This window comes from Tachysurus fulvidraco, chromosome 5 (assembly GCF_022655615.1).
Source record: "Tachysurus fulvidraco isolate hzauxx_2018 chromosome 5, HZAU_PFXX_2.0, whole genome shotgun sequence".
Taxonomy (NCBI): Eukaryota; Metazoa; Chordata; class Actinopteri; order Siluriformes; family Bagridae; genus Tachysurus; species Tachysurus fulvidraco.
Genome location: NC_062522.1, coordinates 14414307 through 14431823, shown reverse-complemented (window position 1 = coordinate 14431823; position 17517 = coordinate 14414307). Strand labels below are relative to the sequence as shown.

General features: G+C 36.0%; 1 protein-coding gene across 4 annotated transcripts; it reads right to left on the bottom strand.

The window, feature by feature from the left end:
- Nucleotides 1-174: 174 nt before the first annotated feature.
- Nucleotides 175-17047, bottom strand: sec16b (SEC16 homolog B, endoplasmic reticulum export factor). 4 transcript variants are annotated; one of them, XM_047814382.1, is made up of 25 exons: nucleotides 16656-17047; nucleotides 15633-15922; nucleotides 15252-15349; nucleotides 15066-15153; nucleotides 14501-14585; nucleotides 14072-14186; nucleotides 13320-13465; nucleotides 13097-13158; nucleotides 12701-12839; nucleotides 12098-12340; nucleotides 11525-11622; nucleotides 8821-8902; nucleotides 8526-8640; nucleotides 8216-8327; nucleotides 6646-6751; nucleotides 6247-6384; nucleotides 5557-5646; nucleotides 4979-5063; nucleotides 4247-4273; nucleotides 3929-4165; nucleotides 3408-3436; nucleotides 3098-3199; nucleotides 2922-3014; nucleotides 2086-2191; nucleotides 175-1447 (listed from the first exon to the last, which is right to left on the bottom strand). In XM_047814382.1, the coding sequence occupies exons 2-25, from the start codon at nucleotides 15887-15889 to the stop codon at nucleotides 1410-1412; spliced, it is 2691 nt and encodes an 896-aa protein (XP_047670338.1). In that variant the 5' UTR covers nucleotides 15890-15922; nucleotides 16656-17047; the 3' UTR covers nucleotides 175-1409. The 4 variants fall into 4 exon arrangements, with proteins under 4 accessions (XP_047670338.1, XP_047670339.1, XP_027002685.2 ...); XM_047814383.1 differs by lacking the exon at nucleotides 4247-4273; XM_027146884.2 differs by having other exon boundaries at nucleotides 3929-4273; nucleotides 16656-17046.
- Nucleotides 17048-17517: the final 470 nt, after the last annotated feature.

The window sequence follows — 17517 nt, the reverse complement described above, 5'->3', positions numbered from 1 at the left end:
CCCTCCCTCCGACAGTTGGCCCAAGCTAAATCCTACTATGCCGACTCATGGTAAAATGAGCCATCATCCGTCTTGTGTAATTCTGTTGTCCTAATTGGAAAATTCCTTAAGGAATGTAAATTATGCTCCTAGTCACTCTGAGGTTATCTCGATATAGTACCAATATAAGGCCCATAACATGCAGACGTGCCTTTTATTTCCTCCTATTATTCAAAAGCAAATATGTGTGACATATATGTTAATCATCTTAGTGCAAGATAAAATACAGTATCAAACATTAATTTACAAATCCAACATATTCTGATAATACAAATAGTAATTGATACACTTAATAAAGAATTAGTTTGATATGCTCAGTGAGCAAAACATTATTTACAAAAGTCTCAAAATTTATTAAAGATATTGCCATAAACTGAACAGCTGACAATCACTTTGTCATTATTCTGCCGTTGTTGAAAAGTGACATAAAAGAGACGATAATTATGATGTTCCACATTGCATACTGTTTTACACTGAATTCATTATTAGTCAGAGCATTTATTAAACCTACCAATCTAGAAAACGACCCACCTAATTTGGTCATATAAAAGAAGCTCTTATAGAATGAATACTGACATACAAGTAAACATTTTAATGTACATTAGCAAATTTGTTCCGAAACTGTTGGTTCCCATAATGGATATAAACCCAAACTGAACCCACATCAATAAACAGGATTGAGGTTGAAGATACAAAAAAATTACTTCTGAGACATTTAAATGTACCACTGTTGCTCATTCTCTTCTAAATTAATGAAATATTTGATCAGTTGCTTCAATAGGTGTGCAAATTGCATCATATCTTGCAAATTAGAACAAACGTAATGGACATATTTTCATATACAAAATGTTTGCATTTTGTTCCCTTTACAGCAAAAAAATCATGAACATTTTATGAGACAGCTACTATAAGGAGTTTGACTTATTTTGCGTAATAAACCTGGAACTTGCATCATGCACTTGTTACCTAGTTTTGTGCTTTCCTGAAATCTGTTGCATAGTCATAAAAAAAAGCTCGCAGAATACAACCAATGCTGTTATGATATTTCAAATCTGATCTAAAACTACAGCTCCACACTTCAAGAGTCTTCACTATTAGTTCCAGCTCTCTGCCGTTTCATTTCTTCAGTGAAAGATAATGAATTCTAAGCTCTTATGTCTCAAATGCACTAATGCAGGTTTTTATGTAATCTCAAATAGTGCAAATAATTAATTTGTGTCCCTCTAAAAATATTAAGTGATTACCATGATACCATGACCTTTGGGTTTCTGATTGATGTCGAATGCTGAGATGTTGTGATCTAGACTCAGCAGGTTGACACCACCTATAAGCCTCTCAATGAACAGAACAGTCCCATGTGCCCAGCTGTATTATGGACCTTGGCCCACAGCTGTACTGGGCTTTTGACCTAAAAGGAAAAAAAAAACTCTAGTTATAAGGTAAACACTGTTTTTTTTCCCCCTTAATTCTTATCAAACATAAAAATAATATTGAGGTTTTTAATTTCAGGCCTCTCGTAAAAACTAACCGTCAGGCAAGGAATCAGTGTGGCATGATTACTTAGAGTCTATAAGTCAATGACAAGACATGACATAGAAGCGAATACTTGGGCTCAAACTGCAATACTAATTAACTAAGTAATGTCAGTACAACCTTGGTTTCATTGATACTTAGGGTGCAATATGTAATTTGTGAAAAATCCTTATATTATGTTACAGTATGTGTGAGCTAGCAGTCTGGAGACCTATCTGCATGTTAGAGAAAAAACAATTATCCATTTTTTTGAAATGTCATTCTGCAAATAGCTTGCAATGCTGACTTCAGTCTTGGCTTTTGACCTGGGACCATGTGATCACATGACCTTGTATGGCTGGATTTTGACTTTCTGATATGGATATTTTCATTGTTACTGTATTCCAGGGACTTTGTTTGACTAAACCTTTATAGGTGAAATTGTTGAGAATTAGACTAAAAGAAAAAAGCTAGCATTATAAGGGAGACATTAGGGACATAGAGATTTGAGAACTGTACATGCACTGAACTAACCAGCTCTCCTAGAAAAGGGATTAATGCCAGCAGCTTGGGTCTGTGATGGCAGCATGGTAGAAGAGACCTTTGGTGGAGCAGGGAGGGTCGGATTGTGTGATGACTCCTAAAAGAAATTTTTGTGACTTTGAAAATTTGAACCCAACATAGGATCAAAATCGATAGACAGACTAAATACACCTAATTACACATACTACACATGTAGTGTACTGTATGGCCATATGGCAAAAAATATTTGGAAACCTGACTATCATACCTATATACGTGTATGTTGAGCATCCCATTCCAAAACAATGGGCCTTAATATGGAAGTGGTCCCATGTTTGCTGCTAAAACAGGCATCATTCATCTGTGAACGTATTCCACTAGATTTTGGAGAGTTGCCTGTTGGTATTTATTCCCAAAAACCTTAGTAAGGTCTGGTACTGATGTCAAGCAAGTAAATCTCTGGTGGGCATTTGGCATTCCAATTCAATTCACCCAAAGGTGTGTATTGACGTTGAGACCACGGCTAACAGCAACAATGTATTTATGGAACCTGTTTTGTGTACAGTGCTATTGTCATGCTTTAACAGCTGTAGGCCCAGCGCCTTGTAGTGGGGGTGAGTGTTTAGGATTTTTTTATTATTTTTTTTTTTTAATCAAAGACATTCTTGACAATTGTGCTTTTTGTGGTAACGTACAATGCACACATACACACTGTGGAAGTAAAATTAATTAACATGAACAAATCAACAGAATGTTCATAAACATTAACATGTGATTCCATTTACATTTATTTTCAAGATGTCTTTGGTGCTTACTAATATTATGTGAATCAGTAGTAGTATAATTACCATGAAAGCAGGTTTGGTTTGTTCATACTGTTCCTCTAGAATTTCTTTTGGCTTTGACTTGAACCATCCACTAAACCATCCTGACTTTGATTCCTGTTTAAAAATAGAAACCAAAAAAAAAGTTGTATTAAAACTTCAACAAGATTTATAATGTTTAATACATGTTAATCACTCACATTTTCTGATTTCTGAATAGTAGTTTCATTTGTATTAGCCTGGGTAGGAGACGTCATGCTAAGATCAGCACTTCCCAGAGCAGTTCCATTAGGAGCTCCCATCTTGAAAACACAGTTGTTTAAAATGTTATAGAGCAAAAAATAAGCAATAAATGTGTTATACTTAATTTTAGTTTCCATTAAAAAACAACAACATCTGATTACTTAATACTGACTGCTAAGGTGAATGATGATGGCTTTATTTGCCATTAGGAAGGGGAAGCGGAGGGAAATCTGAGAAATGTACATTAAACATTATTTAATTTCTTACCATGTTATTACCAGTGTAGAAGTCAGCATCTGTGGAAAAAATATTTCCATAGAGAAAATTGATATACAAAGATATACTAGTGTACAGTTTATGTAGCCCATTACAGGTATTATGTTTAGCTATAAAATGTAGATAATAGAGTAAAAAAACATTAATTTACAAACATACATTCACCATCATCAACATTCACTAAAGAAAACATTCACCAATGCCAGTATTCACAGATAAATATGAATTCATCAAACATTCAACATACCAACATTTTTCAGCCAGAAAGCATGAATATCCACCAATAAACATTAACGTTCCCATATTCAACAAAGACCAATATACACCAACACTTAACTTCATACACAAGTACACACAGCAATTTTTAGTAAGTTACACACACCCACATTCACCAACATATACTGACATTCACTAACGTACAGCACCATTTACCAGCACACAGTATTTGGGTTTTGTTGGTGTTTCCTATTTAAAGCCCAGACTGACCCAATGTTTTCCAACAGCATTCTAACCTGCATTATTGTGGCTCATTGGATCCAGACTGGATGCAGACTGATGGTATGAGGTGCCAGGATGATTAACACTATCCTGAACTGCAGGAATTGGTGAGAGTTCAGAAGAGACCAGATTCTGATGAGAATACATGGGAACAGGAGCATAGATTTGAGGAAGTCGCTCTTCAGGAGCACACGTTTGGGTTTCTGGGAGGTACGACTGTTCCTCCGGGAAGTAGGAGTATTGAGGATGTGCTGCAGAATGAGAATGATTGAAATGCACATTTCCTGAACCATTATGACTGTCCTCATTAAGTGAAGTGTGGATCATCTCACTGGTGGAAAGTTCATCCTGGTTAAAATCTACAAAAACATAAACTGTTTACTTTACAGCATTAAAAAAATGTCAGATATGAACACAGAAATGGCTACAAAATAAAACAAATTCTGACAAATACATTTAAATTTAAGATGATTTTTACAGTAAAAAATATTTCAGTCAGTTTGTCCCATTTTCTCTTGGGAATAAATGCATTATGTTGTTGCTGGCACTGTATATTATTGTTTTGTAGAGACAACAGTTTGCTGAAAAGAAGTTTAAAATCAATTACTGTAAGTCATCTGAACTGTAATGTACAGTAACAGTAACAAACTTCAAGCTGAAAACAGCATGTTAATTGTTACATTTTGGAAATACTAAGCATTTGTTTTGTTTCTGCATATACTTAGGAGCAATGTCTATTGCCATATTTTGGTGTTTTGTAAAAGCAGTGGGATCAGATCCCAGTGTACTTTGGATGAGCTTATGAAGTCTATAGTCCTGATCCATTCAGACTCCAAATGCCATCGAATACATTGCATCTGACCTAATAACACCGTGGCTTGGCCCTTAATGTGGCCCCATGATGTTCTCTCTACAGTAAATAGTCAGAGTAGTAAACGGTAAACAGTACTGTAAAACTGACAATGTCTCTCGTGTGCTACTAATGTCTCCTAATGGATGTGCTGGTAATAAAATGAATGATGTGAATGTGCCCATTGTGGTAACATTGTGGGACACTAATTTACCTGCACACTCCCTGTTCTCCTTTTGGTTCCATGCAGTGGCTTTAGCAGCTAAGTGGAACAAACCATCACTGGCAGAGTTCTCCATCTACAAACACACATGCTTTATTGGGACGGCAATATAAGACATAGATGCAAATAATTACAATACAGACAAAATACATACAAGAAGACAGAAATGTTGAAGCATAGTGCAGAGTGATTATGTAGGAATATAAGAGCTAATGTATAAGGAATAGAAATGTATTTATTCACATTTCCAAACAAGACAGCAGTACTAGGACTGAACTCATAACCTTTGAATTTGATTTATATATATATACACTAATGTGACTGATATATTCTGCAATAGTTTGCAATTGTTTATTTACAATGTAAATATATTTAAATGGTATTACCAAGCCTTTAACCTACATTAGCCTTGTAGCTACAAAGCAGACTGCAGCCTAAAAATAATCTATAGTTAATTTCTTTAAAAAGAAAACTGATACACGATTCATTATATATGCGTTTTCATCCTCCCAAGCAAATCAACCAATAAATTACGGTCAGAGTGATGAACAGATGAAATATGAGCTCACATGCAGATGCTGCCGTAGGAGAGACAGCCACTCTGGATCAGCGCCTGTCTCACAGATCTGTGTTTCAGAATGTTTGAGCCTGTCCACCATCTATGAAAGCAAACAAATACAATGAAAAATACACACTTTTATTACACCAAACAATGTTGCTGCAATATCTTTCTCCAGGCCTGAATCTTGTTCTGCTATGCTGTTACACCATGCTGTTTTGTATAATAAAAAATGCTTGTATTTTGGATATCACAATAGAAAAAAAAATTCTCCAATATCAATCTTGTCATTCTTGTTACAAATTGGTTTGCCTCAAATGCCTTTAAAATAAATTTCAAACAGTTATAAATCTAGTGAACAATCGGGATCTCGGAGACAGACAGATGGACAGACAACCCATAAACATAACACCTCCAGACATAATAGTGTAAAGAAATCAAATTAGCTCTCCACCATTTATAATCAATTCTATTATAATATCTATATCTAGTTATAACTTCAAACATTGGGCTGACCTCCTACCCAAGTCTAACGCTTTTGTGAAGTTATTCCAAATTATGTATAGAGAAAGTGATTCTAGCCACAATATAGCTACTACTGCTTTTTTGCTACTATTCTTCAAGGATTTATTCTTTAAGGATTTCTGTTTCTCAAATGCAGCACATAGCTGAGAGTCTTTGTTTAATGAGCGTGTGTTACCTTGATAACTTCCTGTAGCAGTATGAAGTTTGGCTCTTGTACAGTGAGCAGAGATTTGGCTACAAGCTCACAGTAATGAAAGGCCTGTGAGAACAGTCCGCAATCCAGCAATCGACATGCATACACAAACTTATATACCTGAACAAGACAAACCACAGCAACAATGGAGTAAACAGGAAATAACCATCAGGTAAATCATAATTTATTTAACCAAATGTTCCATGTCATTGAACCGTCTTTGATGCTAATTGGCTAAATCGAAATAGAGACACTACCACAATAGACAATCTATATTAAATCATTCACTTGTCAAATACATGAACTACATTACAAATTCATTGATTAAGGACTTCTTTCCTTGACTATACATAACACTAAAAGGGAACCGAGCAGACGTACCAGAAAAGAAGGGATGATGAAGGATGGGTTTCCCAATCTCTGGCTGTATTCAAAAACCTCAGTGCAACGAATGGCTGAATTGTGACAGAAGTCAGCAAATGAAGTACTGCAGGATTATCATAACAACAAGAGAAAATTTAGTTAAAAAGAAGCCTTTAATACAAGCCTGGTGTAATTAAGAATAGAGACATGTAATACAGTTTCAGGCATTCTGAATCTCTTCACATGATCTCTTGTTTCTTTACCAATAAAATCTTCAGCCCAAAATCCAGCATAATGCTGCCTTATTTTTTATAAAAAATAATCTCAGCAACAGTCAATGACAGACATAGATAAATAGACAAAGCTCATCATATATTATTAGTATTATTCTTACTATTATTATTATTATTATTATTATCATCATTATCTCAAAAATCATTACATACATAACTTAGGAACATAACATGGAACACAAAGCAATATCCACAAATCAGATATGACCAACAGTTATTAGTACATTGCACTTTCATCAGGTTGCACAATACTGTTGAGGTCATGGTAAAAGGATAAGTATGGTTCAGATACTTCAATTAAAAAATCTGATTTAGTCTAGATATCAGTAATCTTGGTGTATATTATGTACCCTTCATAAATAATTGAAAATATTATTTAAGATAAGAAGAAGCATTTCTATGTAGGCACAGACTCATTTTTTCTTAAAAACAGAGAGCATCCACTTTCAGGGGAAACACCATCATTAACATACTTGTCTGTAGTTGCAGTGGTTTATGGTACTGTAAAGTAAATTAGCTTTCCTTTTTTTCTCCATGCTATTAAGGAAGAAATTTAAAGAGGCACTGCAAAGATAAAAATTCATGAACACACGGCAGAAATAGCTGTTAAAGAAATGAGCTGCCAGGCAATATACAAATTAGACTTCTGTTGCATTCAATTTTATTTATATAGCACCTTTACGAAAAATCCTTTCTAATAAGCAAGCCACAGGCAACGGTGACTAAGAGAAAACACAAGCTAGACACTCATAAGAGAACATATCCTCTTCTGGGTGACAAAAGGTAATGAGATTATGAGTTATTGCTTACCCACAGATGTATGCTTCATAACATTTCATTTATATCATTTGGCAGATGCCCTTATTACATTTAACTCACTTATGCAACTGAGCTATGGAGGATTAATGGCCTTGTTCAGGGGATTAGGGGTGGCAGCTTGGTGCCCTGGGATTTAAAATCATGACCTTCTGATCATTAGTCCAACACCTTAACCACTAAGCTACCACTTCCCCTATACCCCTATACCCCTATTCATAGTCAAACAGTACCATGTGTGTTAAAAGCATTCAATAGAGTCTTTAGTTTGGTCTGTAGTAGCCAAATAAAGTCGTTTACTAAGAAAAGAATGAAAATTGAGTGTAGACTGTTTTTAGTAAATGCAAACATTAGGCTATCCAAGTGACATCATCCACAGTAATCTTTAATGCATCTGTGTGATGCCACTCACACAGTTAAAGAATATAACGATAACTCATACAATTATAATTATGTATATAATTTTTGTAGGACCTTACTTGTGATTGCTGCTGAGTAGCACCAGATGCTGTGATTTGTTTGTGTACCAGCCAAAGGGTGTGTGAGCCATGAGGTAGCAGATGTGAGCTGCATGCAGCAGGCCTCTGGAAGCTAACACAGAAACACACAAAAAAAAGTAGAGTCAGCACTGAACATTGGTCTCTAAAGATGTCTTGGGGGCCTGTATGCATTTGTTTCAGGATGTTTGCTAGATGGATTTGCAGAACTAAATTTACTATTAGATGATATCTGGGAGACAAAACAGTACAATAAAATGTGAGAACTAGATTAACATATGTAATTTTGTACCTAGTGTGTCACCCAAGTTAATGATACACTTGCAGTTCATAGAAGAATCTCCGGTTTCATTGGATAACATAACAGCAAGGTGAGGCCTCCAATCTCCCCACTTCTTACTATAGGACTGAGAGGGAGAGGAGAGGAAGGGAAGGGAAGGGAAGGGAAGGGAAGAGGAAGAGGAAGAGGAAGAGATAGAGATAGAGAGGATATGTGATGAGCCAAATAAAAATACACATAAGAACACAGTTGGGGGAAAAATATATATATTTTAAACAACAACTGAGAAAAGATAATGGTGTGTTACTGTGGCAACAGCTGGGATCCTCCCAGAAAGGAACTGGAAAAGGGTTTGGAGTGGATCACTAGAAGACAGACTCCCTGTGAACCTGTCATCACACACACATACATATCATATATATATAAAATGTAAAAAAAAGTTGAGGTTACACACATGAAAAACCCATTTATCCCTCCATGCCATTACCTGTCTGCTAAATGATATTAATACATACTCAATACATCAATGAGTACAACCAGAGCCATGCATACAAACAAACAAACAAACAAACAAACTAACTAACTTTTATCATTTCCTTCTCAGACAGTGTAGCAGCCAATCGACACCTAAAAAGTTTTCACTAAACTAAAACCAGTAAACCAAAAATACCAACATGACTTGTTATAATAAGTACTCTTTGTATTTATAAATAAATAAAAAAAATTAAAATTCTGCTAACTCAGTAACATTAGGAATGTGCACACACTCAGCTGATATGGTTAAGTAAAAATAAAACCTTCCAGTGCTCAATTAAACCCAAATGTTGCATCACTGTAACTAACATTCACACATAAAAACCACAGCCAAAGAGCCAGTGTAGTGGGAGTTCTGCATGTCCCTCTTTATGCCATATTAAATAACAACCATGTCCATGTTCACATGACAACCATGTCCAAATGCATGCAGCACTGACTTAAATGTTGTGGCAACCTGTAACATTTGGTCCAACTGTACTATCAGAGACACTGGATGCAATGAAGGAATACATTATGTATTGGAAGGTCACCATATGCACAGACATTCATGCACTCATTCATACCTAGATGCACTCATGAGTACCCAATCCAATCCATGCCAGTTTTTCAGAGGTAGAAGAAAGCAGGAGAACCCAAAGGAAACCCACACAGTCACAAGGAGAACATGTATAAAATTACACACTGATGGTAACCTGAGCTTGGGCTCACAGAGAAAAAATGTCTCCTAAAATAGGAGGTGACAAGTTACTGACATCCATCAAGCGCTGCTGGAGAGTGACCTGGAGGGGAAGAGTCAGATTTCAATCCAGCCAGTTCAGCGGCAGATACAGGGGTCCATGCAGAAATTGAGACTTCTATATCTGACTTGCAAATGCTTCAGCCAACAAATTTACTCACTGGACATTTAATCTGTTCTATCACTACGGTGTTTATGACTTTCAATATGTCCCATCACAAACCAGATGCTCCACTAGCCAGAACATGCCAATGGGATTATTACAAAGATGAAGCATTTTGGCATTAGCTTCTAGACAGAAATCTTGCCTCTGCATTATAATTTGTAGGATTGTGCCAGCTGGAAGGCCCCAGGAAGTCCTCATGCTTTGCCACATGCTTGAAATGATTTAATGGCTGGCGCAGTGTGCTACTGGGTCAGCTAGTTAACTCAGCTGTGTTTATGTCATGGGGAATGTAGTAGCCTTGTGGTTAATGTGTTGGGCTACCAATCGGAAGGTTGTGAGTTCGATTCCTATGTCCAACAAGCTGCCACTGCTGGGCCCCTGTGCAAGGCCCTTAACCCTCAATTGCTCAGTTGTATAAAAATGAGATAAAAATGTACATCGCTCTGGATAAGGGTGTCTGCTAAATGTAAAATGTAAATGTTTCTGTATGTGGAGGGTAGCACTGTTTTCCATTCACTGCTCTGTGAGACATTTTGCTCACCTACAAATAAAATAGTTAACAAATTTCTCTGATTTCTTTTGTTACCATGGTGAACTATTACATTTGTGGAATTATTATAGAGCAGGCATTTTAGCTGGCTCACTAGTTTGACAAATATGATATGACATTTGTTCAAATGTTTTTAAGGCTTAAATGATTTGCTTCTATCTAGAAGGTCAAAAATTATTAGTGATGACAGTAATTTAATAGGTGAAAACATTGATCAGCAATATCAAGACCACATGAAAGAAGAAACCATGTCAACAAGCTAGGAATAGCTATTGGGTTAGTGCATTTACCAAATGTGAATTTGGACCACGGGATGGAAAACATTGCCATTTTCTGTATCAGAAATAATTTTCAGTCTGATCCTCTCAATGTTTGCTCCTAATAATAATCTCAGGGAGTTTATTTGTTTTCCAGCTTGCCAGTTGATGTGAAAATGTTGCTGATACTTGCCAACCCTGTCCATGTATTTTTACAATAGCACACTTATGTAAATCTTTTTTGCTACATCCTGCGACTGCCCTGTGATTAAGCTGACAAGATTTCTTAATAGAAAAAAAAATAGCCCATCTATTGCACATATCTGCTTTTGTATTTGTTTATGTTGCATAGAGGCTTTCAGAAAACAGACCATAGATCACCACTTGTATAATCAATAGTTTGTTATCCTCATCTGCACTTGAAACTTGCCTGGAGCTTGGATTTCTTAAACACACACTTTGACCTATTCTAAAGAAATCCACATGTAGCAAGACTGTGTCAAGAAAATTGTTCAACAATTCTGTCTACATTACATTTTGTGAGATTTGTGTTTGCCAGAAGGACACAGTAAGTCCACATGCTCATAGTCATTTGATTGCAAACAACCTATAATTTCATCTACTTAAACTATATATGCATGTGTAGGTGTATATGTGGTATCTAACACATTCTTGTTCAGGCATGTCTGATTTCAGTTCAGATCAGGTTTAGTAAATACATTAGAGCAAGGAGGCTGTGATATACAGGATCATACACTGACACACCTACTCAATACAGTGTTGTAGGCCCTACTGTCCATCTTGCTGGCCAGAAACAGAGCATGACCCCATAATCCACTTGTCATGGCTGACTCCAATGCTTCCTATAAAGACATACAGCCCATATAAGATGCATATGTATATGCAAAATACATACATGGTCAGATTATACATTTGGGGTAAGAGATTTTTTTTTCTAAATCAAAAAATGTGGGCGAACATTAGCACAGACGCCGCAGGCTAGCATCAGCTTTACTAATAAATAAATACTTCAGCTGGGATATTAGTTACTACAGTAATCACAGCAGGCCAAAATGTTTTATTAATATGTAAAATAAATAAAGCTGTAATTAAATAATTCAGCCAAATGAGTTACACATAGCATATAGTGCTGAAACGTCTAGGACAACACAACAGGCATAAGAATGAAAAATACATTAAAATTTCTCATCCATATTAAATGTAATTTATTTTATGAACAATGGTGTCAAACTGTTTTATACATACTGTATTATAACACAGAAGAAGCCAAAAACACAGAAGAAACCAGAAGACACCAAAGAAAAAAAGAGAAATTACCTTCTTTCTTCCAGCCAGCAGGAGTTTGGTATAGTTCTGGATGTTTTGACCTGAAGTTTCTTCACTACTGAGCGGATTTCCAGTTAGGAGATCTGAAGTGTTAAAGCTATCCATCCCTGATTTTTGAGTTTCATTTAGATCAATGAGGCTGCCCACATCTGACTGCCCGCCATCTCCATCACATGCTCCAACAGTGTGTCTTTCTCGAAGTAGGAGTTCTGCAATATCAGAACCCACAATTCTCTGCACAACATGAAAACAGTGTCACAAACTAGACAGCCCAGGGTGAGCACACACATGTTTTAGAGTTTGTTCTTACAGGCCCACAGCAATGGAAGTTGTGTAAAGATTTCATCCATAGCCTCATTGTAAAATAATTATTTGCTCACAGATGTAAGATTTTCCCTGTTACCACAGGTGCAATCAGTCAGACAAAACAAGTTTGGTGTTTTGCATTTGCTTAATCAGTTTTGCACCAGAGATTTGGGGGTAATGTGCTAAGAAATAATTAAATCATCACACAATTGCTTCAAACAATGTTATTTATTAATATCTCACCTCCACACTAATGGTTTGTCATAACAGCAAGCAGTTGCTACTTACCCCATTCTGTCTACACAGCAGTACCAGCAGATGCCACAGGAGGGAGGCAGAGGAAGCCTTGAGTGTGGTTTCACCCTTCAGACAAGAATCAGCCATCTGCAGTGCGAAGTTAATGACATCCACCTTATGCAGATCCTCCCTACATAAAAGGATGATATATATATATATATATATATGATGATTATATATAGAAAGTCAAACGTCACTGAACATCACCTAAAAACACTGAAAAATTTTAGTGAAAATAAGAGGTATGACTGTTCTCTTTTTACTTTTTCAAAGTAATAAGAATGGTTCTGCTTCTAGCTTAATAAAAAACCGCAATGAGGTAAAAAAAAGAAAAAAATTAATAACTGAAAACTTTAGCTAAAAACAGATTTGAAACAGAGGATTTACCTCGCAAGTGGTCCAGGAAAGCCTCTCATGTCATTCTGCTCATGCGTGTCACTCAGTATAACCTAGACACATCAAGCTATTACAACACATCATACGTATTACATGAACACTTTCAAATCCTGGTCCAAAAGTTTCCTTGTGCAGCACATTTTTGTGTTTAATCCAAATGATCTAGCCTTATTAAAAAAGCTGCTTCAGTAGTGGCTGACACATGCTTTTGTACCTCCAGGCTGTGGAGCTCCACCTGAGCAGGTTCCCCATGAGATGGCAAAGCTGGAGTGACTCTCACCAGCTGCCCTGCAGGCCCAAAGCTCAAAGCCACATGAGGAACACTGAACTTCAGCGGAACCACTGACTTGGACTCAGGCACTGGTTGCATTAGCAAAAAGATGCACAAATAGAGTGTTAATGAAAAATTGTGAAAAAACAGTGGTAGCACAGAGGTTAACATTTTGTTTTACATTTACAGCATTTGGCAGACGCCCTTATCCAGAGTGACGTACATAAGTGCTTAAATCTCTAACATTGAATACATTAATGTTGGTTCACTAAGTTACATACTTAAGATACCATGAGTTTAAAATATTTGTTCAAAGTTACAATGAAAAAGTGTCAAAGGTTTTTTTTGTTTTTTTGCAAAAGATAAGGAAAGAAGTGCTAGTTGAAGTGTTTCCTGAATAAGTAGGTCTTCAACCGCCAGTTTTAGGAACTATAAGGTATCATATTTCTTGAATAATACACACTGTATGTGTGTTTTTAGGAATAGCTATGGATACAATGCTACAGCTACAGAAATTAGGCTAAAAAAAACTTTTTACTCCTTTAAGCAAGGAACTTTAGCTTCTCAGCCATGTGCTTGAATTCACTTCTAAATTGTCTTGAATAAAATTGCACATGTGCTGTGATAATAAGAAACCTAAGACTGTTCTGTTTATATACAGGCAGATGTGACATTATGTTTACTACTATTTCTACCTGAGTGAACTGGAGGTGGAGCACTCTCCTCTCCATTAATGTACTGGCTGAGTTCATAGGTGCTGGATGACAAGCCGGAGGTTTTAGAGCTAGCCAGGCCCCCAGTTTCAGATACCTGCAGGAGGCAGAGTACATTTGTTTTAAGCTTGACACAAGACAAGGCACATAGTACTTTGGAATGCTGAGTTTTCACATTGCACAAATAAAGTTTTTACCACATGTTAAATGATTATTTAAATCTAATAAGCAGTAACACTGCACACAATTATGTTCACAACATTGTTCAAAGTTCTGTATATATATATATATATATATATATATATATATATAGATTATATATATATATATATATATATATATATATATATATATATATATATATATATATATATGGCATAGTGATAGAAGGAAAGTGAAGATACGGCTGACCTCTCCAGCTTCATTCCTGGTGTCCATGGTTTCTCTCACAGAAACACCTCCATCGTACTGTCCACTATCTCTTCTGAGCTCATACCTGCATGGTTAAGTTAAAGGAATGGATTTGATTTTACTCAACCTGTAGTAAACCAGACAAATCTATTGTTTAAATTGGATGACCATTCTTCAACAAAATAAATCAGTAAACATTGTGTGTTATGATATGTTCTCAATTCATTTATTTAATATACACAAGATTAAAACAAGTACTCAATATACAAGATATAGTTCTGTAAGGAGAACCTCATGACTTTCTCATTATTTTCCGATTTTACATGATGCAAAAAAAGCAGTAGGAATATTAGTAGCTAGGTTAGTAGTTAGGCTAGGGTTTATATTTCCATACCAAAACTCAGCTCTGCTGGCTGCACAAATAAAACAAAAATGCAGACAGAGTTGGTTCTGGTGTAAAAACTGAAATGTGAATGTAAGGAACGTGCAGTGCAGAGAGTTGCTGCTGCATGCTTGCACATCTAATACAGACAGAAAAACACTAAATTAATGGAAATGGCCTGACCCATGCTGAGGTGTGTATGTGGCTCCTGACCACTCCTGATGCCCCCCTGATGTCCATCCCGGCACCGGACAACCACTGGCATCTGAGGCTGCCGGAATAACAGCAAAGGATTTCGCAAGTTACAGTTAGCAGGTACACTGTTACTAAATTGATGTTTAAAAATCTAGTGCATGATTATGTGAATACCTGGGTATCCATAATGGCCTCTATAATAGCCATGATCGTAATAGCTGTATTCACTCCTGTAGTCCCAATAGCTCTGGGGAGGATAATCATATCCCTGCCTAAAAAGATCAAACCAGTTAGGTACGCACTTCTCTTACTTAAAGTAATTTAGATACTTGTCAGTGCTATTTGTTTTACATTTATTAACAGCAATGTAAAGCAGGCTAGCTTTACAGGCTAGGTAGAAGCAAGCTGAAAAATTGTGTATACAAATCTACAAAAAGTCTACAAATTAATTACAGCTAATAAGTGTATATCTGAATATTGGCATATAGGTAGGTGCATCTTATAAAATAGGCAAAGATTTAAAAAAAAACTGTAAGCACACCACATTGTACTAACCTGGATTGTGATCGAGTTCGGTCAGGTGTGTAGGGTTGGCTGCTGTATGCTAACTCTGCAGGAGGAGCACCACTCGTGTAGTACATGTAACGTGGATCTGGGGCATACCATCGTCTCTCACTGTCCCTTATATTTGCATGAGGGTACTGACTATGTTTTCCCGTGTAATGAAACCTGTACTGCTCATCTCTGACTCTGTGATCTGACAGCTGGTTCTGTGGCCACTGCTCATTCCAGTTCTGCCCTCTAGGCTCCATTATTTGCTCAGTGTTGAAGCCAGCCACACACTCCTATAAGGACAACTTTATTAGAATTTCAGTTATTTTTGGAGGATTAGAGGGGTTCTGGTTATTACAAATGATGGAATCTACTCCTACTGAATGCAAAACAGAATACAGTTATTGAAGAAGCTTTTTTAGGCAGCTTAATGCATTTATATGCACTTACAGAATAGGCTCAAGAAATTTCACAGAATGTAACCCAAATATTTTCATTATTTGAAATCTGATCATTCTCCCTACCACGTGGATGCAGTTCTTGACAAAAATTCAACCAAAGAATGAAAAACTGTTGTTCTTATGTCTATAAAGCACGACTATTCTATTTTTAATAAATTATCACTTTTTTCAATATATGAATAGATACTACCAAGAAGAAGAATTTATAATAAATAATAGTAATAATAATAATAATAATAATTATTATTATTATTATTATTATTATTATGTTGGCTTTGTAGAATAAGCTTATTATTATTATTAGCCAAAAATTTATCAAATTTATCAAAACACCACAGAAAAGAAAGAAGAGGGGAAATTAAAGCTAGACTTTGTGTGTCTGGGGGGAAAACTTTTACAGGCACAACTTGATACATGAATTCATGATTAAATTCTCAGTGAAAAGATTTATTTTTTAAACAGTGTCCACAATACTCTTAAACAAACTGCATCATTCCTTCCACACCAGCAGAATGAGAGCAAAGTTAAACCTACGTGTAGGAATAAGAAAGACAGATACACTCACAGTTCAGCAGAGATTCCTGTCCTGTGTCTACGAGAGAACACACACATTGCCACATCATAACACTCCAAATCACAGACTCACTGTGCAGTGACCCATGGACCTGCTCACAGAGTCAAAGTACAGCAGGTACACAAACAAACACAGTGCACACACCCTGATTTCTCAGTCAGGCGCAAAACTAGCGGTTCTCTTTCTAAACTTGCAGCAGCTGTGCAACTCTCACACTAAAAAGTTCTCACACCCAAACACGCTGACACGTTAGATGCATCGCGAGGACAGTTCATCCTTATACGCTATATTACAATCGAGGATTCTGAGTCGCCACGTCGCCCGTGACCACCGAGCAGTAGCCTCGGACACGCGCTTGGGAACAGTGGAGCAAAACAACCGCCATTTTGGGAAGGGAAAACTACACCTTAAAATACTACTAATAATTACTACTAATAACTACTACTATTACTACTACTACTACTACTACTATTATTATTATTATTATTATTATTATTATTATTATTATTATTATTAATAATAATAATAATAATAATAAAATGTCTTGTTTACACCATTCATTTTGTATATACGTTTGAAAATATAAAAAGTATTTGGCAATATTGTTTTCTTATTGATCTTATTGCATTTTAAATGTATTTTTTATGTGTGTGTGTTTGAGAGTGTCTGTGCGTGTGTGTGTGCGTTTACATACGACATGACATGTTGGTCAAAGATGAGCCCTAAATTAAATAAGAGAATACAGACAAATAAATAAATAAATAAATAAATAAATAAATAAATAAATAAATAAATAAATAAAACTATTTTATATTTAATAATATTAATTGATTTGCTTTGATATGTTCTTGTC

Excerpts from the sequence above, each read along its gene's own strand:
- sec16b (XM_027146884.2), bottom strand. The coding sequence starts at position 15,889 with ATGGAGCCTAGAGGGCAGAACTGGAATGAGCAGTGGCCACAGAACCAG. Across the intron at positions 15,350-15,632 it reads CGAACTCGATCACAATCCAG|GCAGGGATATGATTATCCTC; the intron begins GTTAGTACAATG and ends TGATCTTTTTAG. Across the intron at positions 14,586-15,065 it reads ACATACACACCTCAGCATGG|GTATGAGCTCAGAAGAGATA; the intron begins GTCAGGCCATTT and ends TTAACCATGCAG.